Genomic DNA, 13,597 nt, shown 5'->3' with positions numbered 1-13,597 from the left:
GCCTACATTCGTTTAGTCGTTGTTGTTGCTGTCGTCTTTTCCTGCATCTTTCGAAAACCAACCCGTTCGTCGGGCAAGACTCTCCCACCCGCTACCACCCACCATGGCGACCCCCGACACCTCGACCCTGACCTCGTCGACCCAGGTCTTCACCACCTACACGCTCCCGCAAATCCGCCAGATCCACAAGAGCCTCCATGCCCAGATCGACGACAAGGCCGCCCGCCTGCGCACCCAGGTCGGCAACAGCTACCGCGAGCTGCTCGGCACCGCCGACACCATCGTGCAGATGCGGCAGGACATGACCCGCACCCAGGCCATCCTGGGCGAGATGGGCGGCCGCTGCGGCCGCACCGTCGTCGGCGGCAAGATCACGGGACTCGCGCGGTTCCAGGGCCTCGACGACGCCGAGGCCGACATGGGCCGCGTCGCGCGCGTCAAGCTGCTCGAGGCCTGCGGGCTCGCCGTCGGCAAGCTCCTGCGCGGAGGGGCAGGAGGGGAGAAACGAGGTGAGCGGCTGGTCCTCGCGGCCAAGGTGCTGGTGCTGAGCCGCCTGCTCATCTCCAGCTTCGGCGACCTGTCGGGCGAGCAACTGAACGAGGAGCTCCGCGCCGCCGTCGAGGCGGCCAAGAAGAACCTGGGCAGCCTGCGGCGACGGCTCCTGCGCGGTGTCGAGAAGGTGCTGGGCCGGGTCCGCGGCGACGGACCCAACGAACAGGCGGACCTGCTCCAGGCGCTGTGCGCGTACAGCCTCGCGTCCAGCTCGGGCTCCCGCGACGCCCTGCGCCACTTCCTCAACGTCCGCGGCGAGGCCATGGCCTTCGAGTTCGACGTCGAGGAGTACGAGAAGACGCGCGGGACCGAGAACGTCCTCCAGGGCCTGGACCTGTACACCCGGACGCTGTTGGATGTGCAGGCCATCGTGCCGGCCAAGCTGGCGGACGCGCTGGCAGCCCTGAAGAAGAAGCCGCTTCTCGCGGACGAATCGCTGCGAACGCTGGAGGGCCTGAAGCTCGACATCTACGAGAGGTGGTGTGGCGACGAGGTCCAGTACTTCACACCGTTTATTCGACACGACGATCTGGACGGTAAACAGGCCAAGGAGATGTTGACCAACTGGGCCAGGAAAGGGGGCGAGGCTTTGTTGGAAGGCATGAAGAAGATCCTGGAGCACATGAACGAGTTCAAGGCCATTGTCGATCTACGGACCAACGTGCTGCAGCACTGGATCAAGGACGGCGGCAAAGCGCGAGGCTTCGACCCTTCTATCATGCTCGACGGGCTCCGCGACACCATCAACAACCGGCTCCTGGGCGTCCTCGACGTCAAGGTCTCCAAGCTCCGCCTCGTGGGCTCCGAAGTGGGCGCCACGCTGGACGGATGGCAGGCGGGCACGTCGGACCAGTACCACAGCCTCTGGTCCGACGAGATGCTGGAGCTGGACATGAGCGCCGGGTCGACGGCGCAGGTGACGCACGAGCTGCTTTCGCGCCTGCACGGCCAGAACAACACGGTCGCCAAGGCGGTCACGGGCTACGAGACGTGGTACCGCCTCATCGACGACGTCAACGAGGTGGTCGGCCAGCTGCAGCGCCAGCGCTGGGACAACGACGTCGACGAGATCGAGGACGAGGAGACGATCGAGGCCCGCCAGCAGCGGCTGAGCCGCGACGACCCGGCCAAGATCAACGCGCGCCTGCACACGGCGCTCGAGCAGTCGTTCCGCCACCTCGACGAGGAGCTCGGCGCGCTGTGGCGGAAGCACAGGGGCGGCGCCGACAGCGGCCCCATCGCCATGTACCTGCTCCGCGTGCTGCGCGCCATCCGCAGCCGGCTGCCGAAGCTGGACAGCACCAAGTCCTTTGGCCTGGCGAGCGTCCCGTCGCTGCAGGAGAAGCTCGCCGTCGAGGTCGGGCTTGCGCCGCTCGAGGAGTTTTCTTCGGGCGCGTTGGCGAGGACCCGGGTTACCGGCCGGAGCCTCTGGGAGGGTGAGCCTGCGTTGCCCACCCTGCCGTCGCCTGGCGTTTTCAAGCTGCTGCGGGACTTGGTCAAGTCTATGGGGGATGCCGGGTTGGACCTTTGGAGCCCCTCGGCTGTGAGCTTGTTGAAGAAGACGTTTGGCAAGCAGCTTGGCGATGCTTGGCGTGCCGCGTTGGAATCGGAAAGCGTCACACCGAGTGTCAAGGATGAGAAGGTGGAGAAGGATGAAGAGAAGAGTGAGGATGCTGAACAGAGTGATGGCGACAAACCTGCCGAAAAGGAGAATGAAGAAGGATCTGACGAATCGTCTTCTGGTGCTGCGACTAAGGAAACCTCTAGCGCGGACCAACGACGAGATCTGCTTATCCAGTGGTTGTATGACATATACATCCTCAAGATCTACCTGGGCACCAGCGAAAATCCAAATGAGGAGTTGAAGAAGCTCGCGGACGAGGTGTTCCAGAAAACCGGTCTGGACTCCGGAGCCAGGGAGAGACTCAGCAAGGGGACACAAGAGTACTGGAAGAGGACGAGCCTGCTATTTGGGCTTCTCGTATAAGATATATATTATTATACCCCAAGAGTCAATTGATTGAATTTCATACATGCGCTTGCTTGCAATTTTGCTGCTGCTGCTGCTATATTATCTGTACAAGATGAACCCATGGTGAACGACGCTTTCTCAATCATCCGTCCATCCACTCATAGCTTGTGACGCTTCTCGCCGGAAGCAAGCTTGGCGAATTCCGCCTGCGGGATCCCCGTCATGAACCGGTCCAGCCCGGCAAACACCTCGGCCACGTTCTGCCGGTCCAGGATCTCCGTCTCGGGCTTCCGGATGAGCGCCTTGATGCCGGTCAGGCTGTCGCCGACGAGGTGGGCGCCGAGGCGGTCGTCGATCTCCCGGAGCGCGGCGGCGCGGAACTTGGCGTCGGCGCCCTCACCGACACCGACATCGGTAAAGATCTTGTTGACGAAGCCCGTCTGCAGCAGCTCGTCGCTGGGGATGCGCCGGCTCATGAGCAGGGCCTCGTTGGCCTTGCTCTGGCCGAGGCGGGCGACGAGGGCGCGCGAGGCGCCGCCCTCGGCCACGAGGCCCAGCGACGAGAAGGGCGTCAGCAGGAAGGTCGAGGGCACGCAGTAGACGAAGTCGGCGAAGGCCACCAGGGCCGCCGAGAGGCCCACCACGGGCCCGTTGAGGCCCACGACTAGGACCTTGGGGTGCGTGTAGAAGGCCTGCGTCGTGTTGAGGTTGTTGGCGACGAAGCTGCGCAGCCAGAGCTGGTAGGCGTCCGAGGAGTCGTCTTCGGGCTTGGCGCGCGAGATGGACACGTCGGCGCCGCTTTTGGGGGTGGGTTAGTTGGGTGGTTATGTTTGGGGATGTGGGGGGTGATATTGCAAGCTAGCAGTAGTAGATAATGATTTTGATGAAGGTACAAGACACAGAGACTGGAAGAGTAAAAACTTACGCGGAGAAGAAGCGCCCCTTGGCTGTGAGAAAGGTAATGTAGACCTCGTCGTGCGTGGCAATCTCGCGCAGGATCTGGGAGAGCTCGTAGTACTGGCTCTGGTTCATGGCGTTGAGCTTCTTCTCGTTGCAGATGGTGACAATGGCGACACGGCCGGTGTATTCGACCGTGAAGAAGCCTGAACGTTCCGTCATGATGGCGGGTGGTGAGAGCCTGCGTATAAACGAATGCAATGGAGGTCTTCTTCGTCTTCAATGACTCTCGATAATAAATGGGGGGGGGGGGTTTTTTCTGAAGACTCAGATGGATTTCTATATGATTGATGAACTGAAGGGACGCCTCCAGTAAACGAGATGTACAGCAACGGCAGGTTACACGCCTAGGATCCATCTTCAATTGTGCCTCGGTTTCTCCATAGTGGGGTGCTACTAGTATTCCCTGCACCCCGCGATTGATCTGCCGAGAACTCCAGTCCTAACCAAGCATCATCCAGCGTATGTATGATTGTATTCCATGACCCGCGGCGGGGATAATATGGTTCCGATGAAAGTATTTGATGAAGGAGCAAGTCAAAGACTCGCGTATTCCTATGTCTCGACCACCGATTCATCAGTCTCGTCTGCCACTAGATATTTGAAGAGCCACCAGTTCAGGACTATTGCTGGATACACAAGAATACCCGTTGGTATCTCGGTACGTTCTTTTAGTAAGCCTGTATAACACGCGATGCCTCTGTACGTAGTCGGACAGCTTGACGACGGAGCTTTGCCCCCATTGGAATACCCATGATATTTTTGGCAATAGCTAGATTACTGTCCACGTCTCTGATCAGCCGGTCCTTGGGTATCTAAAAGGCCGCCATTTTTTCTCAGTCGGGCTAACGAACACCGCCCGTGTCCATCTATCTCTCCCCGTGGCAGATCTACAGATGCGCAGTCCTCTTTCCGGCATTCGGCCAATAGATTAGTATTGTGCTTCCGCAGCAGCTCAACCGTGCTGCAAGAACTAACGGCATGTACTACTGCAGAATTCATGACGTCAAGAGAAGAGGAGGGAGGCCATTGGTTCTTTTCACGGCTCAGGTAACAACTAGCCATGTAAGCCATGTAGATGTGAATCAGATAAGCTCCAATCAACAATGACACCCTTGGGACTTCTTCATCGCCAAGATTCGACCCGACTGGTGGAAGGGGAAAGATACCGAGGCGCAGCAGCCTACCTACCTTGTTATTTATAGACCTTCACTGCCCGCCTCCTCTCACGTGTAGATAGCAGCCAACGAGGAGGGTGTCCGAGTCCGGAGATCCGCTAGTTTTATTGCTTTTTGCAGCTGATTTAGTGGTGTTTGCTAGAGCTTGCAGATGTCAACTGCCAACAAGCAATTGCCAACAAGGGTATTATTGATGGATGCGAGGGATCGAGGTGGGAGCTTCTGGTGGGAGGTTCATCAGGGTGAAGGATCCGGGCCCAGCGAGTCGGTAAGTGTGCAAGCCCTAGAAACCTTCTAGACAGAGATTAGCTTTCATCCTACCACGCCAGCCACGGTCCCTGAGGAACCAAACCAGCGCACTTGGCAGAACTCAATCCCGCCGTTGATCAATCTGAAGGGCAATCAATGTTTGATTATCCACTCTGGCCCCGAAGTATACAGGCAAGAGGAGAAAACAGAGACCCTCACTTGCCGCCCCAAGCGATGCTGCCACCGTTCAATGATACGGAGGGGAGCAATATTCTGGATCGGCATACCGACATGCGGTTGGTTCTTGCAGAAAGAAGGCTGAAGCCCACCACCGACGCACCATCCGGGCCTTCTGTCTCCAAATCTCACCGCATGCAGCAGCGTCGAAAAATTTCCTGTTCTAGAAAAAGGTCCGACCAACCACAGAGCCTCAACGTATCGTTGGTGCGCCATGGCTGTTCAGCAGGCTAGCACCATCAACGGCAGGAAGGGGTCCAGGCCCCGGTCAGGATGATAGACTAGAGACTAGGTAGGTATGGACTATACACTTACATGTGTGTAAGTACATGTATATGAGCCTTACGGGTGCCAGCATGCTCGTGGAAAGTGCTCGTGGGACAAGCGTCTGTCTTTTCTTAGATATCTCTCCATTATGTCTTACGCGCCTATCCAAAACTTCAGCTACGAGAGCCAACTCTCGCCCAGAAATAGCGCCCCTGAGTATCAGGAGGAGCACCACTCCGCGGATGTGGGTGACGCATCCATCATACACCACCACCATTCAGAGGAGGGGACCCGCGCCAGTGATGACCGGGATACCACAGTAAGCATCGAGCTCGAGGAAGTGGAGCGCTCATGGAACGATGCGGCCTTACTGACTGCCAAGTCGTCCCCCAAGCCCCGCGTACACAGCGGCAGCACCCTGGGCAAGGGGGATAATACCACCAATCCCTTCATCGGGGTCTCGGCCCTCAACCTGACGCCGTCCCACGAAGAGAAACAGACGCCGCGGCCGTGGAACAAGGACGGCACGTGGACGGTCGAGATCGTCACCATGTTCGTCTCGCTGGCGGCGCTGGCGGCCATCATCGGGCTCATCGCGCACTACGACCGGCGGGCCCTGCACGAGTGGCCGTACCGCATCACGCTCAACGCCGTCATCGCGGTGCTGGCCACCATGTCGGTGACGACGCTGGGCATCTCGCTGCAGAACGGCCTGTCGCAGATGAAGTGGATCCGCTTCAAGGAGTCCAAGGTGCCGCTGGCCGACATGGAGACGTTCGACGAGGCGAGCCGCGGCGTCCTGGGCGCCATCAAGCTGCTCGCCTCTCGGCGGGGAGGGTGCGTCTCCTATGTTACCTACTTGCTGTTCCTGTCGAGATCCAGAAGTCTAGCTAACACGTGTGGGTGGTGTCTTTCAGATTACTCGGCTCCGTCGGCGCTGTCATCGCCATCCTGACTCTGGCGTTTAGCCCCTTTTCGCAGCAGATCGTGACCTATGAGACGAGGGCGGTCAACCACCCCCAAAACGCCACAATCCCCCGAGCCCTGAATTTCACCGGCGCCTTGCCCGGAACGACCTCACCGAGTGAGTTTTCTTTTGTCATTGCCTCCCTGTTCAAAGAGGATCCAGCTAGTAGACCACATATGACTAACCAAAACCCCCTTCTTTCTACCAACCAGCCGGCTACGTCCCCGTCCTCCCACTCAAGTCCGCCGTCTACAACGGCCTCTTCGCCGAGAACGGCCGGCCCGCCGCCTCGCTGAAGTTCGACTGCCCGACGGGCAACTGCACCTGGCCTGCCTTCGAGACGCTGGGCGTGTGCTACGAGTGCACCTCGCTGACCTCGGTGATGACCAAGTACTGCGGCGGCAACCCGTCCAACGCGAGCGACTGCGGCTGGCAGGTGCCCCAGGGCGCCAAGCTCAACACGAGCCACCAGGTCTTCAGCATGACCCCTTACATCCCCACGGCGGCGGGCGACATGCCCTACTCGACCATCCTGCGGCTCATCTTCCTGGGCAACGAGGCCGCCGACGGCCCCGCCGGCAACAACAACCCCTGGGCCAAGCAGTGCTCCCTCTCGGCCTGCCTGCAGACCATCAACGCCACCGTCGCCGTCGGCGCCCTGACCGAGAACGTGACGCACACCGTCGTGAACCAGACCGTCGTCGACACCACCACGCAGCCCAACAACACCGACCTGGGCGTCTACGTGACCGACACGAACAAAACTTCTTTACCCTCCTACTACCTGCTCGGCCAGGACTCCATGCTCAGCCTGCGCGGCTGGTTCGCCTCCCTCTTCGCCGCCGGCGGCGCCGTCCGCACGGCCAACAACTCGACCCTGACCATCAACGACCGGACCGTGGCCGTGAACCTGACGGTCGGCATCTCCAGCGGCAGCACCTTCTTCGACTCGGACATCGTGACGGCCTTCTACTGGAATTACTACGAGTACGCCGCGCCCAGCCAAGACGGCCTGGCCATGCTCATGGCCGACGTGGCGACCTCGGTCACGACGGCGTTCCGGTCGCTCTGGGGCGCCGAGCCCGTGGCCGGCCCCGCCGTCTCGACCGAGTCCTACATCCACGTGCGCTGGGGCTTCCTGGTGCTGCCCGTGCTCGTCGTGCTGGGCGCCGACCTGTTCCTCGTCGGCGCCATCTACCGCACCCACACGACGCGCACCCGGCCCCTCAAGAGCAGCGCCCTCGCCATGCTCTTCCACGGGCTCGAGGACGACACCCGCGCCCGCTTCGGCAGCACCGACAGCCTCCAGGAGAAGAAGCGGCAGGCTAAGACGGTTCGGGTGCAGCTCGATGAGAGCAACGATCGGGGGAGTCTACTCAGGGGTTGATAAGGGTAGAGTATATTCACGTCGTAAAGGGGCGCTGGAAGGGGAGGGAGCTCCTCTATTCTTTTTTAATTCGGCATTTAATATGTAAAACTGAATTTTGTATTGGCACAACCCTTAGGGGTTGGAATCTCGTTCCTGTACCTAGTTCTAGTATAATATTTTTCTTCTTCCAACCTCTCAGCGGGCACCTTGTACACCAGCCGATAGTGATAACAATCATTTCTTCGGTTCCTTACTGCCGTCATTGTCATCATCGTCATCCACTTTGATCGGTAAACCGTCATGACCCCCCGCCTGTACCCCCTTAGCGCTCTCGACCGCCTCCGGGCCGCCGCCTACTTCTTCGACCCTGTACAGCCAGTCAGCGTCCGGCTCCGGCTGTCCGATCCACATCGTGTGGACCTCCCGGATCAGGCAGTCGGGGTGCGTACACGCAAACCAGAACTCCTCCTTGAACGGCGCCAGCGCCGCGTGGTCCGGGTACTTGCGTCGCAGTCTCTGCAGCCACAGCATCTGGTCGAACCCTGGTGGGGGCGAAGAAGCGAGTGAGTGAGTGATTTAGTACAACAGGAAAGGAAAGGAAAAAGAGCTCGCTGGTTGGTTGATTGTTAATGATAGATATCTTGGGCTTACCAAAGGTCTCGGGCTGTGGGTGGGGGACCATCACGTCGAGGTCCTGCACGTTGACTGTAATGGTCTTGACCGCACACAGAGGGTCGTCCCGCTCGTCCATGGCGCGGATCCAGATCTTCCAGCTCGAGCCTGGGCGGGAGATGGCCAAGTCGGTCCAGACGGCGTAGCCGAACCCGTTGCCCTCCTCGTCGGCGTCGTAGTAGCGCTCGGACGGCGTGTCGTACCCATCCGGGATTGGGGTGGAGCGGACACCGACCTGCAACTGCTGAGGGTGCACCACGGGCCGGTTCTCGTTGTCGGTATTGGTCTGGAACAGCTCGGCCGTCTCGCCGGTTCGGGTGTCCACGGCATCCACGAGGTAGTAGGAAGCGTCGAGGGGGCCGAGAACGACGAGCGGCCGGTTGAACCACTCGCCGCAGATAATGTGCGTTGGGGGCTGGACCACGACGCGCATCTGGCGCACTGGCTCCGGAGTGTGAGCCCTGCTGCCTGTGCCGTTGGACAATCCGTTGGTGGCCATCTTGTCCTTGTTATCAGTGGCGGCAGGTGAAATAAGAGGTTCGTGACTGTCAGGTGCTGCAGTAACAGGAACGTCGTTCGGCGAAGATGAGGAAGCTGGATCGGTATCGACTGACGGAGAGTCAGCCGACGGGGCAGGTTCCAATCCATGTTCCATCTTCTGTCATCCATCCATGATCCCAGCATGCAAATGGAAGCAGCATAGGAGCTGAGGGGACAGAGATAGAGAGAGCACCTGCCACTTCCCATCGTGCGAATGGAATAACCTCGAGTCCATTGTGTCCGCCAGATTTTTTCCCTTCTTTGTTACCTGAAATGTGCAAGGCGTTGCTTCCTGGGTGCACAGATTGCAGCCAGGAATGGTCGGCTTTGTTTTATCGTGACTAGCTGGGCCAGCATACAGCATGGCTCTTACTTCAAAAGGGTCGACAGGTCTGCTTCCGGTCAGCAAGTCGCTCATGCCCAAAGCTGGCATCAACAACTAAACAGGCACATCCCGCATCATGTCTCCATAGCAGTCGCGTCTGGTGAAAGATCAAGATAAAAGACAGAAGGGGCCTGGAGCCCGGAGCCTTCGAGTGAACAAAACAAGGTAGAATAAGCTTCGTAATTTAGGCATAATTGTAGTTGCAATTCCCTATTGACCAGGGCGCTCGCTTGGTGTCGCGAATACCATCCGTCTTAATCCTACAAACCTTGGTTCTCTCATTGTTGCTGGGCTTACCACACTAGCTGGTATCTCGTTCCGATGCTGTCAAATGGAACCGCATTGCCACAATCACAGACCTCAGTTCTCCAGCTACCTGACCTCCCAAGTTCCAAAGTTGCTTTGCTCTCTTGCCATCGTAGTAAAATACATCCACTCGGGGAGTGGTCCCGATATGTTTAAGAAACCCTCATGTGATCGCTCTGAATCTCGTTTGTTGATACCTACCTACGCCTCCATCACAGCTTCACGCCTCTGGAAGTAACCTCGCCACGTCCGCCAATGTTCAGTGCTACCCGGCATTCGGGACAGTACCATTTCGTCGTGCGGGCCGGGATGGCGCTAAGTCCGACGCATTCAAGATGGAACCACTCTTGCTTGCAGTTCTGTGTACGGGGGCCTGTCAGTTTGTGACTCTTCTCATGCATGACTTTGCGACGCTTGTTGCTGCGAGTGCTGTGACTGTGACTTGCTGGGGCTGCAGTCGGGTTTGGAGATGTAGAATAAGAAGGATCACTCGAAGTGCTTTCGGTGCGGCTCACATCTACGTTATCGCACTGTATCATAGTGCCAAAGCTGACCCTGTTGCACAGGCAATACCTCGGCTCCTCGGGGTCGATGACATTACCATCTTCGTCCAACTCCACTTCGGCTTCCGCTTCGACTTGTTTATTCGAGGTTGTCTTGTTCGGTCCGCGAGGGCGCTTTTTCGGCGGCACCTTTCTGCTGCCAACAGCGCTCTTACCCCCTGAAGCCGAGGTAACAACGCCTGGTGCTGGTCGTTTCGTCCGCTTGCTTGGCTGCCGAGGTTCCGGGGGCACCGGCGTGTTGCGAGCCGTGCTTGCGCGTCGAGGTCGTTCTACTGTAAGAGTAACAGGCGGCTCTTGACTGCCCGCTTTTCCACGGGAGACCGGCCGGCGGCTGGACGCTGACTGCGGCTCAGGGACAGGCGTGGTGACTGGGGTGTTGCCACGAGATGACGGCTGCTTCGGTGTCGATGTAGTTGCGATGGGCTGCAGGCTCTTGTGGTCCTTTCTCGTCTCCCGCTTGCCCAGATCCCGAGCCGGCGGTAGGATAGGTGTAGTTGATGTTTTAGCGGGCGGCAGAATAGGCGTCTCTGCCGGCGGTTTCGTAGGCACTGTAGTGGTAGTGCTGGCAGGGGTGTTGCTGTTTGATGGGGTAGGGACATTCGTCGGGGCAGGGACAGGTGTAGCTGAGCGCATAGGCATAGACACAGGGGCCGGGCTGGTTCCCATGGTAGGCGAGATGGCGGGTTTGGCAACCGAGGCGGTCGGTGATGGCTGTACTGATGGCTGTACCGGGAGAGGCACAGGCGTTGTAGATACGACCGGGGTAGACTGCACGACCTGCGGTGGCGGCACGGGGGTTTCAACTGGAGGTGGTAGTGAAGTAGGCCTGGGAATCTGAGGCGGCGGGACTGGCGTTTCGGTCTTGGTGCGCTTCACCTGCGGCTTGATAGACTGCTGGACACCAGTGCCATTCTCAATGGCCTCGGCTTTGACCTTGGTAGGAAGTTCAGATTCGGAATCTCGCTTCCGTTTCTTTTCCCGCGGCTTCTTGGGTGCTTTGCCTTGTGATTGAGAGGATGACTGCGATGGACCGGCTTCGGAGCCTCTCTCTTGCATGCTTCCAGCAACAGAGGGGCTGGCCTCGTTGTTGAGGAGCTGGCGTGCGGCTTCAACCATCTTCCGGGTAGACTCTTCTGCGTCGTCGCCAGCTAACTTGGACATTGCCTCCCTCTTAAGCTTCTTTGCCTCGTTAAGCTTCATACCACGGTTGCTTAGTTGAACTTCCTCCGCGCCCAGAGCCTCTGCACTGATGGCACCTTCAGGGGGGTGCTGAACACCCGAGTCCGAATCTACAACAGGCGCGGGAAGGGAAGGCTCGAATGGCTTGCCCTCATCCTTGGCCTTCCTCTCAGCCGCTCTGTATGCCTCGATGCCACGACCCAGGTTCTTCAACTCCCGTGCTATCATGGTGTCGCTCGGGCTCCAGACGGCATTCTTCTTCATGCGCTTCCTGAGCCTGGCAAGCTCGTACGCAGTAAGCTGAAGCCATGGGGCATCGTGGGACCCTGGCACTGCGTTCTCTGGTGGGGGTTGCAGCTTTGCCAGTGCCGTGCTCGTAGAGAGCATTGGCATGCCTGATGCGCCATGTTGTCGGGGTTGACGCGGTGCTTTGGGGACTTTATCCTTGGGCACCTTGGGAGTCTTGACCAGCTTGATGCGAGGTGCGGGGCTTGCTCTGGCTGGCGACACCGAAATCTCGTCCTCATCAGAGCTTTCGTCACTAAACGACGAATAGTCGTTGAAGTCGACATCATACGGAGCCAGAACTTCGCCGGGGACCGTTATCCTAGGAGGTCCGCGCACCCTCTGGCCGTCTTTGTCTAAGCGGAGAGTGACCTTGGGCGTCCGGCTCATCTGAGGGGATCTTGTCTGCACAGGGCTTCTCTGTTCGTCCGTAGGATAGTTCTCTCGCATTGTCTGGAGCTTGGCGAGAATGGTTTTCGCACGGTTGACGTGTCGGTTAACATAGTCAGACATGCGACAAGCCTCCGCATAGGACGATGTGCGTGAGCTGACAGCGCGGTTCAGGTTCTCGGATATGTCAGCGCGAAGCTGAGCAGGCAGGGGCCGCTGGTCTGCAGGGAGCGTGGGGAGCTTGCTCCAGGTCGAGGTGAGCTTATTGACATTAACCGAGCTGTCGGCGTAGGTCTGATCGAGTTTTCCGATCAGCGTCAAAGAGCGACGGATGTCGGAAGGCAGGTGGTCGACAAAATCGATGTAGTCGGACACCGTGGCTTGCGCATCAGGATCGGCGCGCATGTTGAACGAGTCGAGTGCGTTGCTTGTGGCGCGGGTCTCGATGGGCTGGGCTGGCATTGCCGCCTCTGTCTTGTTTGTTGGCGACATCGGTTCTTCTTCGACAATGTCCATGTCGTCGCTATTGCGCTCGGCAGCAGCGGCAGGCACTGGGTCGGCCATGGAAGGACTGCTTGCTTCGACCACAGACGCCATGTTGCGGTGCAGCAGAAAAGTCAAGTTCTTGCGACAACTTTTATCAATTGTGAAATACCATCATTAAGAGAAAGGGCATGCGATCGAATGCGCGCGAAAAGAATGAAGTGAGCGCTTGGTGATGGCTCACAGGATGTGCGACAGCATGTAAACGATTGAAGTCAGCGTCGCAGTTGGTCAACTTAGGGAAGCTGTAACGCGAAGAAGCCCCCCGTCATTCAATCGCGTAAGTCGTGCCTGCAGCTAATAATCCTAGCTCAGCACCCATCGGTCGGCAAAATTTCGGGTCTTTGTAGGCGTGGGGCCCAAGCTTCCTGGGGGTGGGGGCCTAGGCAAGGTTCCAGCTTCTGCTTGAATGATCAAACCTGTGACACAAAGGTGAGTGAGGCATCAGCAACAATTGAACCACTGCGGCGAATCGTCAATCTTGCTGGCGCGAGATGGCTTGTGCTTTGCTAGAAGGTGCATATCTTGTTAATAGTGGGGCTGGATGATCTGAATTCTGTTAAAAGCGTCGGCAATTCTTCTAGAAACCTTCCATCTCATGTGCATTCGGAGATTCATTGGACAACCAAAAGAGGCATTCTGTTCACCATGGTTAATATGAACGGTAATGGCACCTTATTCTGTTAGTATAAAGGTAGCGGTAGGTGACTCGGTTATAACTTATATTGTCGCCTGTCATATGCTCTGGCTCCCATCAGAAAAACACTCTCTTCAAGAGGATCGTAAGATCTGCAAGATCCGATAGTGCGAAACGAGTGATAAAAAAAGAAGAAGAGGCTCGGAAAGTGGCTGATTGGAAGTTGGTCCGTAGCCCAGGCACTGTCTGCTAAATTGGACCTGCAATGCTTGGAATGATGTTAAATCTGATATTACCCCAGATTATGATCATGTAGCTATCCTCCCGCCGAGGTCCACCAGCTGCTACT

At 58.0% G+C, this 13,597-nt stretch overlaps 5 protein-coding genes across 5 annotated transcripts; 2 read left to right on the top strand and 3 right to left on the bottom strand.

The window, feature by feature from the left end:
* Positions 1-103: 103 nt before the first annotated feature.
* PG985_007386 (uncharacterized protein) lies at positions 104-2,539 on the top strand (the record flags this gene model as incomplete). Its single annotated transcript, XM_066827155.1, has 1 exon — positions 104-2,539. The coding sequence occupies one exon, from the start codon at positions 104-106 to the stop codon at positions 2,537-2,539; it is 2,436 nt and encodes an 811-aa protein (XP_066684830.1).
* Positions 2,540-2,682: 143 nt separating this feature from the next.
* Positions 2,683-3,643, bottom strand: PG985_007385 (isomerase protein; the record flags this gene model as incomplete). Its single annotated transcript, XM_066827154.1, has 2 exons — positions 2,683-3,322; positions 3,450-3,643. The coding sequence occupies 2 exons, from the start codon at positions 3,641-3,643 to the stop codon at positions 2,683-2,685; spliced, it is 834 nt and encodes a 277-aa protein (XP_066684829.1).
* Positions 3,644-5,560: 1,917 nt separating this feature from the next.
* On the top strand, positions 5,561-7,766 carry PG985_007384 (Carboxylic ester hydrolase; the record flags this gene model as incomplete). Its single annotated transcript, XM_066827153.1, has 3 exons — positions 5,561-6,249; positions 6,330-6,496; positions 6,592-7,766. 3 exons carry the CDS (start codon positions 5,561-5,563, stop codon positions 7,764-7,766), a joined length of 2,031 nt encoding a protein of 676 aa, XP_066684828.1.
* Positions 7,767-7,982: 216 nt separating this feature from the next.
* Positions 7,983-8,919, bottom strand: PG985_007383 (uncharacterized protein; the record flags this gene model as incomplete). The annotated part of the gene is made up of 2 exons (XM_066827152.1): positions 7,983-8,290; positions 8,400-8,919. The coding sequence occupies 2 exons, from the start codon at positions 8,917-8,919 to the stop codon at positions 7,983-7,985; spliced, it is 828 nt and encodes a 275-aa protein (XP_066684827.1).
* A 944-nt stretch (positions 8,920-9,863) lies between these two features.
* Positions 9,864-12,665, bottom strand: PG985_007382 (PHD-finger domain-containing protein; the record flags this gene model as incomplete). The annotated part of the gene is made up of 1 exon (XM_066827151.1): positions 9,864-12,665. One exon carries the CDS (start codon positions 12,663-12,665, stop codon positions 9,864-9,866), a length of 2,802 nt encoding a protein of 933 aa, XP_066684826.1.
* Between the last annotated feature and the right edge of the window lie 932 nt (positions 12,666-13,597).

Source organism: Apiospora marii, assembly GCF_038362585.1.
Source record: "Apiospora marii strain CBS 49790 chromosome Unknown utg000004l_segment0_segment1, whole genome shotgun sequence".
Taxonomy (NCBI): Eukaryota; Fungi; Ascomycota; class Sordariomycetes; order Amphisphaeriales; family Apiosporaceae; genus Apiospora; species Apiospora marii.
This window is presented reverse-complemented; position numbering and strand designations above follow the sequence as displayed.